This window comes from Nematolebias whitei, chromosome 8 (genome assembly GCF_014905685.2).
Source record: "Nematolebias whitei isolate Nwh7 chromosome 8, NemWhi1, whole genome shotgun sequence".
Classification (NCBI taxonomy): domain Eukaryota; kingdom Metazoa; phylum Chordata; class Actinopteri; order Cyprinodontiformes; family Rivulidae; genus Nematolebias; species Nematolebias whitei.
The window spans coordinates 35146890-35157317 of record NC_056505.1 but is presented as its reverse complement, the minus strand read 5'-3'; the positions used below and the strand labels follow the sequence as shown (position 1 = coordinate 35157317).

At 41.1% G+C, this 10428-nt stretch overlaps 1 protein-coding gene across 1 annotated transcript in view; it reads left to right on the top strand.

The window, feature by feature from the left end:
• The window catches only part of txnrd2.2 (thioredoxin reductase 2, tandem duplicate 2), a 43093-nt gene extending 39803 nt beyond the window's left edge, over positions 1 to 3290 (top strand). Inside the window, exons 15-17 of the mRNA XM_037680597.1 lie at positions 1006 to 1077; positions 2553 to 2650; positions 3154 to 3290. Of these exons, the coding sequence (XP_037536525.1) occupies positions 1006 to 1077; positions 2553 to 2650; positions 3154 to 3277 (294 nt within the window). The 3' untranslated portion in view covers positions 3278 to 3290. The remainder of the gene's footprint in view (positions 1 to 1005; positions 1078 to 2552; positions 2651 to 3153) is intronic.
• Positions 3291 to 10428: the final 7138 nt, after the last annotated feature.

Sequence of the window (10428 nt, the reverse complement as noted above, 5' to 3'; positions counted from 1 at the left end):
AAACATTTAATGCATCTATCCTTCAGTAATTAAACATTTAATCCATCTATCCTTCAGTAATTAAACATTTAATCCATCGATCCATCAGTAATTAAACATTTAATCCATCTATCCTTCAGTAATTAAACATTTAATCCATCGATCCATCAGTAATTAAACATTTAATCCATCGATCCTTCAGTAATTAAACATTTAATCCATTGCTCCGTCAGTAATTAAACATAATAAAGCTGTATTGGTTTGTAACTGTCTGCAGTCAGATACTGACACCGACCTGCAGAATAAAAGATACAACACTCGACAACAGCTATACAAACATGGACACATATTCAGAGGAATAGCGAGTGGCTCTTTATTTGTCGTGCTCGTGGACGTGCTCGGCCTGCCAGATGCTCACAACACCTGCAGGAGACTGTGGGTAGATGGCGGAGCTGGCGAGCGGGGGCTCCTGCCTGAGTGACAGGCGAGCAGGAGGTCTGATTGAGGTGTGTATGAGGTGATGACAGGCTCGCTGAGATCTGAGGAGGAGCTGCCGGACCCCCCCTCCCCCACCCCCCCGACAGCTGCGTGGCCCTCTACTTGTGTCGGCACGTTCACTCGTACAATAAAACTCTGCTCGCACGTCTCAGGGAGGACCGAAGCGCTCACTGAACTATTTGTGTGTTGTAATAATAAATGTTTAGATGGGAGGGGTTTGTTTTGTATCTTCAGATTTCATTTAATTCTGTAAAGAAATGTCTTGGGCACTAATTCCTTATTTAAAATGCAGTTTCAATTCTTTAAAATGACTATTTTACATCAACCCACTCTTTATTCTGGTTTAAAAAACCGTTTTAGGCTCATCCTCAATACAGAAGTGTACAGATGTGAGTGCAGCGTTCTGTTTACACTTCATTTAACTCTAGTTAACGAAAAGAGGATGTTCTCATGTGAAGATCTGATTTATTGTTGCTGTCCTTTAATATTTTGTCGCTGTGAGTCTGATGTTTGTGTTCCTATGTGCAGGTGTACCATGCTTTCTACAGGCCTCTAGAATTCACTGTAGCAGAGCGTGATGCCAGCCAGTGCTACATAAAGGTGACTGCAGCAACAGTTTGTCATTTCAGTCTGGTCAAAGTGGGACGGTTTATGTTTTTATATTTGTTTATCCAGATGTGCTCTAAGTTAAGCACTTGAGGCAGATCAGACTGATCCGTTTTTCTTCTGTACGATTTTCTGCATGATTCTCGTCCCACAGTTTTCAAGCTATTTCAACAAATCAAAATGTTCAGCTATTTCTGGACAATCCTGCTATGTATGACTTTTGGTATTGATGCAACTTCAGCTTTTTGAAATATTTAGACTTTTCTGCCATTTTTTTCTCATAGAAAATGAATTGAGCTCATTTTACATCCTTCAGATCTTTAGATCTGTTTACAACCTTTTACTGTTTCTTTCACATTTTGTTCTACTTCAGCTTCTTTCAGCTTCCTTCTGCAAATTTAAACTTTTTTTCAGCTACTTTCAGCTAAATTCAGTTGTTTTTTCAGCTGTTTTGTGCTCCTTTTAGATTCTTTCTGCTAACTGCAACATTTTTGTGCTTCTTGTAACTTCTTTCTGCTAATTTGAGCTTGTTATGCTCCTTTCAGCTTATTTATGTGTGTTTCAGCTTTTTCTTTATTTCAGCTACTATTTAGCTGGGGTTTTTTTTTTGCCAATTTTAACTTTTTCAGCTAATTCCACATTTGTTGCACCCATTTCAACTTTTTTCAGCCTAATTCAGCAAAATGTGCTCTCTCCACTTCTTTCTGGTGATCTTTTTGCTTTTTTAGCAACTTTTCAGTTGTTGTTGTTGTTGTTGTTGCTAATTTCAGCTTTTTTGTGCTCATTTCTGCTTCTTTCAGCAAACGTGTTCTTTCTGCCTTGTTATGCTAATTTAAGCTTGTTCTACCTTTGCAACTACTTTTTTTAAGCATTTTTAGCTAATTTCAGCTGTTTTCAAATAAAGTCAAGTTTTTCATGGTCATTCCTGCTACTTTCAGCCTAATTTACTTCTTTCGGCTAATTTCAGCTTGTTATGCTCCTTTCAGCCTTTTTCTGCTAGTTCTAGCCTTTTCTGCTATTTTACCTACTATTTAGCTGCTTTATGCTAATTTTAGCTTTTTAAGCTAATTTTACATTTTTGATGCTCATTTCAGTTTTTTCCACTAGTTTAAGCTTCTTTCTTTTTTCAGCTACCTTTCAGTGATTTTAGCTAATTTCAGCCTTTTTTTTTAGCTAATTTCTTAATTTTTTTCTTATTTCTGTTTAAACTTAATTCAGTAAACATGTGTTCTTTCTTCATTCTTTTCTTTAACCTTGTTCTTTCATTTCAGCCTGTTTTTAGCTAATTTCAGCTGTTTTTCATTAAGTTCTTTAGCAATAAGCATTCACACTGCATTTTTGCAGGAAATGCAGTTTCTCTAGTTTGTTTTAGCTTTAATTTTGTTAACGGTGGCGTACAGCTTCAGCTGCTGCTCTGTAGCCGATATATTTATTGTATTTTTTTCACGTATTTATTTTTATTTCTTCAGGTGATATGTGAGCGAGGTGGCGATCAGAAGATCTTGGGTCTGCACCTTACTGGTCCAAACGCTGGAGAAGTCATGCAGGGCTTCTCTCTGGGCTTACAGTAGGTTTAAACAGCAGGAATCACTAATGCCTGTGTTTATTATCACCTGCAGCTGAAGGCAAACTGTCATAACGTGTGCACGCTGTTCTGTTTTTTAAGCAAAATATCTCATAAAGCTCTGGACTAAATTTATTGTAAAACTCTCAGGAAGTAATCACTGTCTGCATCGTGTTTTTTAAAGCAGCGATCATGATGAACTCACTCGTTTTGACGTTTTCCAACCATAACAACTCTTAGTAAACCCATGTTGTCAGGTTTTGGTTGTCAGCTCTTGTTGTGTTCGACTCCAAATCTTTGCAGTGAGGGAGTTTTTTCTGAGTCACAGATCTCAACATCAGCTAAATATTTGATCACTCTCTGCAGCTTTTCCACTTCTTCTCTTCAGTGGACTCAACTATTCTGTAGAAAATCATTGCAATGACACATGCAACTTGAAGAGATTTAAATGAGCTACACTGCTGATGAAGCGTCTGTGGTTAACAGCCGTATGTTGTGTCTCTCAGGTGTGGAGCCACTTATCATCAGCTGCTGCAGACTGTAGGAATCCACCCGACCTGCGCTGAGGAGGTGGTGAAGGTCCACATCACAAAGCGCTCTGGTTTAGAGCCCACAGTCACCGGCTGCTGAGGTTAAACACTTCGGTTTCTGAACACGGTGAGCACACAGGGTCAGCTGTTAGCATGGGTTCCTCTGGCCCCTCTCCTTGTATCTCTCCATTTTAAATGGTTCCAGATCACTCCCAGTTTCATTGATCTTACTGGGATTATTCGCTCAACATGTTGCAATAATCCTGCTCATCACAGACCTGCCAGGTGATAACCAGGAGCACTGTCCCACGTGTGGATCTCAGAAAGCGTGCAGCAGCTGAACGAGAGCCCCAGCTCAGAGCGAGCGTCTCTTAAACAAACGTTCTCATCGTTTTAAGATTCAGTCACGTTTAGATTTTGAGAAACTCGCACGAGAAACTCAGACCGGGTCCGAGCGTCCTTTTGAATATACATTCTGCAAATATTGTTGTTTCTCTGGCTGTACTTCCTGTCCATTAGTCTTAGAGGTGACACATACCATACACCCCTCCCCACCATGACACTGATGGATGGCCCCAGGGCCGTCGCCGCAGCGACACCGCCCCATTTCCCATGGACACAAATATTCAGCAGGGCTCGCGTCAGTCAGCCAGAACAGGCCTCACCTGCGGAGCCCCACAGCTTGTTTGGAGCCTGGCAGAGTCCAGCAGACCTTCTCATCCCCCCCCCCCCCTCCATTCACATGCATGGAAACACCTACAAATAAGAGCTGTCCAAAGTTGTACGACTGCCACATCCCAGACTCTCAGAACTGTTTCATGATGACGCTGATTTATTCCAGTTGTAGTACTCGGCTTCACCCAAAGGCGGCGCTGTTGTCCTCCATTTCTCACATTTTCCTCTGTGTCCAAATTGAAAGACAGGACGAGGCAGTCACTGTATAAAACATAAAGCTGGATGCATTCAGGTTGCACATTTAATCCCTTTAATCCGCATTAACGGTACGTGCTTCAGGATGAAGACTGTCTTCGTCGGTGCCAACCGATAAGGTTATCTGTTGTGTATTTACATGGATGGCAGGTTAGCCCTCAAGAGTCATCACACTTGAAGATAAGGTGAGTTGTTTATATCAATAAAGCATTAATGGACCTCACAGTTTGCCAAAAGTGCTCACGTGTTCAACCTGCCGCCTGCGTGGGACATCTTGGCTTTATTAAGTCAGTGAAGAGCAGAAAGTGAAGAACCTGCGAGCAGGCTGCCAGGCCCCGTTTATTTTTATTTGAAGTCTAATCTGCCCGCCCTGATTAATGATTCTGATGAGGGGAGTGACAGAGCGCCATGAGATGGAGAGATGAAAAAGAGCGAGCGCTACCAGGTTTATTTGGGCCTGAGGAGAGAGGGGCTGAGTGCCAGCCCCGGTTGGGGAGGGAAAGGGGGAGGGCAGGGATTCCTGTGTGCTCCGTTCAGGGCCGAGGTGCTGACTGAAGAACCCTGACCTCCGCTCAGCAGGAACAGCTTGACTCTATCACTTGGAGCACAGAGGGCTCATATGCTGCGGAGCGGCACAGCGGGGGCCTCGGAGGGCCGGAGCGGCTGTTTGCTTTTTACCCCCTCTCTTGTGTTTGGTCTCCGTGTCTGTGATTTATCACCGAGTGTAACACACGCGCACACACACAACACTTTTATATGTTGTATCAAATATGTAGGGAACTTGTGGGATTGCTGTTCATTGTTGGGGGCTCACTGTCTGAGGAAGATTTGACCCGCCAGCCTCAGCTGTGCTCCACAGCGAGGGGGGGTCAGGGCTCAGCTTTCACGTCGGCCAGCTAATGATGACCTGCGCTAAAACCCAAAGCTGGGGAGTGCAGGCCTGATGTCACCTGGCCACAGACTTCAGGGACGGAGCAGAGTTATATTTCATCAGAGCTCTGTGAAATGTAATTTATATTCAGATTAAAAACGTCTTCATTAAAGAACTCGTACGACACACTGTCCTCAGCGTTCTTATTAAATCACTGAAGAGCTGTAAGTCAGATAAAGCTGTTCACGTTTGTACAGAACCAAAAAAAAACTGAATCCAAAATAAGGAATAAATTAGAAAAGATAAAGAAAATTTGACTAATAATTTTCCTTCGGACTGATTAAAATTAAATTCATAAGTTAAATATTTAATTAAAATTTAGCCATTAGCCTAATGCTGTCTACAACTGAGTGTTTGTGATTTTTGTTAGTATTTCTGATGATTACCGCGCAGCTACAGCGTTAAAATGTTTGGAAAAGTAAAAATATATATTTATATATTTTCCAGGTCTAGATAATTATGAGCTGTGTGGTAAAACAGCAGCAAGAAGGTTTCTGACTCCCAGTTGGGTCTTTCTGTGTGGAGTTTGCGTGTTCCCCCTTTCCCCCACATACTTCACTTTCCTCCCACAGATAAAAACATTCATGATAAAAATGTTTCAGAGGTTTTTTTTTATTTAATATTATTTTATAATTAATTTATTTTAACTGATCCAGTCAAGTGGATTTCCTTTTCTTTTCAGTTTGTTTGCACCGTTCACCACAAAATAAATTATTTACGACCGTGCATCAGATCTCATGATGTTCTGTGGGTTCTGATGAATGTGATGTTCTACAGATGGATTTATGTTGGTGCATAAATAAAGTTGGTGCAAAATGATTGTCTGAAAATATATATGGTTTAAATATCTCCTCGTAACATTATTTTGTTTACACATACAGGATGTGTTTTATTGAGGCTTGAACATATATATATTTTAATTGCTTCAAATATGTTAAAATATATATTTTTCATGCACAGAAATGTTTAATTGACAGACTTGTGTAAATGTTGCAGGACGTTGGCCCCAGTCGACGCGCAGCACTGTGTGTGTGTGTGTGTGTGTGTGTGAACGTTTTAATATGAAGCCGTGTGTGAATGGATGGTCCCACTTTGACCCTGAGGTGTCTCCTCTGACAGCCAGCCCTGCTCTGCAGCCCTGTCACTCAGCCCTCTGCTCCAACAATAGCACAAATTCCACCATGTTTGTTTGGTTAAGGAGAGAGCTCTCCGAAACCCCTGAACCTCCTCGAGATCCACAGCAGCCCCACTCACCCTGAGAACGAAGCCGCGGTGAGAGTCCCTCTGCAGACAGTGGGAGTAAAGTTCACCCGCTGCCTCCAGAACGGTTGGCCCCCATTTAGCAGTTCTGTCTGTTGTGTCGCTCCACAATGGAGCAAACAAGTTAAATCCACCTTGAAATGCACTTAGTAGAACATGTCAACATGTCAGGGTGCGCTCCGGTCTCCGCTCCATCTTAATCCAGCCCATTGAGCTCTGACAGTTGTCTGTGAGTCAGACATTCACGGGGCCTTTGTCACTTCAGCTCTTGAGCCCCAGCAGCCCGGCTGGGAAAGAAGAATCCTCGGAACATGTTAAAACACACTTGCAGAGTATACAGCGTCACATTTTAGGTTAAAGCATCAGGAGAAGGAGAAACTGATACATGCCTTGTGTAAACACTGGAGGAACTAAAATGAGTAATGGAAAAGGCTCAGCCTGGGTAAGGATTATGTCTGAGAGATGAATAGGGGACAAATATGACTGCAGTGCTGTCCTGCCAGCATGTGGCTCAGGAGCTGTCAATCTGAACTACCTGCAGGGACTCGAAGCAGCAGAGTCACTGAAGAGGAGCCTCAGAAAACTTAATGCTTCAATTAAAGGCCTCACAAGCCAACAAATTTCCCACCACCTTTTTTGTTCATTTGACACAAAAATCGTATGTTGAGTCTCATGTAGCAATACAGTCAGTATTTCACGTGATCGCATATGATCTGCTAAGACTGAGCATGTGTTGGTAATGACTGTCAGCTACTACCACACCAGTGCTTTATAAATAACATGGTATGGTATCTGTAAGATTGTCGTGTTTGGGGCATAAAGGTTCAAGTAACACGTTGTAGAGCAACTCAAACTCCTTTATTATATAAATCCACACACACCATTCTTTTACACCTCAGGCTGTCGAGCCCACCGACAATCAACATTTCCTGTAAAGCCTTTCACAATAAAACAGGATACACTACAGTAAAAAACAGATTGAACCACACCCCCTTCTTTGAAAACAACAGAGAACATTTACATCTTTATTGTTTAATATCTTTAAACATAACAGAACACTTTTTCTCTTAACCTATTCTTTACATTTAAACCCCTCTTTTTTATATAAGTCCAGTTGTTGGGGTTTTATGGCAACCCTGCCAATCCCACTTCTGACACCATGTGTTTGTGGCAAAAAGATTCAAGCGACAAGTTGCAGAGCAACTCAAACTCCTTTGTTATATAAATCCACACAACCTCAGTCTGTCAAGTCCACCGACAATCAACTCTTCCTGTTAAGCCTTTCACAATAAAACAGGTTACACTGAAATAGATTGTGCCACACAGATGAAGCCATTTTAGGTTACTGATTAGCTTTAGCCTGCACATTCTGTTCAATAGCTTGTGGGATATTTTGCTAACAAACAGTGTCGTTAAGTTAGCTAGTTAGTTCAGTAGTGCATAATGGCAAAGTTTTAAACACAGACGCTGTGTGATCATTAAGTACAATTTGGGGATCAGTCTCAGCTGCTACCACACCACATTTTAGCTTAATGTCTTGAAATCTGTTATAACAGTTTTAGTGTTTGCTAAGTTGGTTTGTTGTGGCAGACATTTTAAACTGGTTTGAATCTAGAAGTTAATCAGTAGATGTATATCCAAGGATTACTTTCTGACAGTTTCATTAAAATCTGTTCCGTGATTCGTGAGATATTTTGCTACAGACAGGCAAAAGCATTATTGCTCTGCCTTTGCTTTTGGTGGTGATAATAATTAGATGGTGAAGAGGGTTCCCTCAGATATTTTACCTAACGAGTCGTCAATCGGGTCTCTTAGATTGAATTATTTTATTCTCATCTAATCTCTTTGGATCCAGGCAGTCATCATGTGATGTAAAGTTGTTGCCTTATAGCAGGCTCACCAAACACCAGAAAGAAAAAATGTCAAATTTTATACAATGCACTGATGGCCCACTGCAGACAGTTTTTATCCTGCTATCACGCCGTAAACTCCCCTTCAGGAATGTCAAGGCCAACCTGTTTGTTTCACAGATCCTACAATACTGGATGTTGCAACAAATGTAGCTTTTTAGAAACCTCTTGTCCAGAGTGTGCATCGTTTCTTGACTTCTAATTCAGCTGCAAACGAGCAGAAAAGGCAAGTGAGGTCAGCTGCTGTCAGGGTGGTAGCTCCTGAGAGGTTAGGGCCTGTGAAATGAGCTTATCTGGCCCCTGATAAGAACAGGATACCCTCAGGAATGGACTAAATTCAATACACATGGCTGCTGCGGCATGGTTTTTACTGACTGTTTCAAAAGAAGCCATACTGTAGTGCAGCGTTTTGGCTCAATGTGGCCTCCATAGATCAGTTCACCTCATACTGTCTTAGAATGACAAGCCCCTTCTAAAGGAGTTGGGATGTTGTGGAAAAAATTGTAATTTAAAACAAAATGCACCGATAGGAAAATCTCATGCACTCATGATTTATTCTCAGTAGAACACCGTAAACATATTAAATATATAAACAAAGAAATTATACACACACACAAAAATAAAAATAATAATGGTGAGTTTTATGGCAGCAACACATTTTTCTAAAAAGTAGTTTAATCATTCGATACCGTCACTATGTTCCACCGTGAATAAAATATGGATTTATGAGATCTGCAAATCATTGTATTCTTTGTTTATTTACATTTTGCACGACGTCCCAACGTTTTCAGACCCGTGTTTGTAGAATTGCACCACCTATCACCAGGTGTGTAAGAGTTTGCTTCATGAAGTTTGTGGTTGAAATTCCCGGAAGCCATTTAGAACGATTCCGATCTGCAGCCTCTGCTCCTAAATCATTTAGTCAGGTCTTCTGCCACACAGGAAGCCATCTTATTACTCTGGAAGCCGCGCAAAGATTTAGTGAGCTCATGTTTGATGACAGCACACAACAAAGGAACAATGTTTAGTGTGTGTGTGCGTGTGCCAGATCGTGTCGGTTTAAACTCAGCTGTTTGCATGCAAAACAAATCACATCCAGGTAATCCTGTGCCTGGATCCAAACAAGACGAGGCTTGCTGTCTTTAATTGGACTCAAAGGGAGCGTGATTGCTGCAGCATCTCAAAGCCTCCAACTTTTTTTTATTACACCACTTGTCATGTAGATTAATCGCTATATTAATTTCTTGTTGTTTGGCTTTGTTATGAACAGCAGAGTTTCAGGTGAAAAAATTGGCAGGAGAAGCTAAGAACTATTAGGATGCATCATAACAACAACATGAAGAAGCTGTGATCCGATTAAATCGAGTCAGATTTTTTAAACAAAACTTCAGATTTGTGATAAACAACAGATAAAGGTCTAACAGTCCTTGTTGCCATCTGTCTTTCATGCCTGTTTCAGTTCATGTTGATGAATGTTGGAGTCGTAGCGGTTTTTTAATCATCGTGCATAGGGATGCGCAATATTGGATTTTGGGTCGATATCTGATATGCCGATATTGTTAAAACTTATTTAGCCGATAACCGATATCGATATTTTCCTCCCTAGACCTGTTTACAGAGACTACATGGCTTTTTCTGCTGTGGAATTAAAATACTGCATTATTCTGCACGGTCTTTATCAGCTTGAACTGATACCAAATGCAGATGCCAAAAAGGGGCTGAAAATGATGTAAAACTTCAACTTGGATTATGTTTAATGTCAAATTTATTCATGACATCTACTCTCTCTAACACAATGACAACACTCGAACAGTGCACATTTGTAAATTTTCACAAATCTAAACTCAGCGGCCACGTGACATCATAATTTTGTTAAGGCGCTGCACGCATCCTTGTCACTGGGTTGTCATACAAAAACATCGCCTTATCACTAATATCAGCCGATACTGATACCATGCTGATAATATCTTGTATCCCTAATTGTGCAGTCTTAGTGCTCATTGTGTTATGGAGAGGATTCTCAACTACTACCACACCAAGTTTCAGCCCAATATTTGTAAAATTGACAGTTACAGCCATTTTTGTTTTGCCATCATCAAATGACTGCTGGCCATCTTGACTGGGATTGACTCCAAACATTATTTAGTTGTAGATGAACGTCTCTTTTTTGACCAAAAAAGTCCATCCTCAATAATCCAGGTATACAATCCAACAATTTTC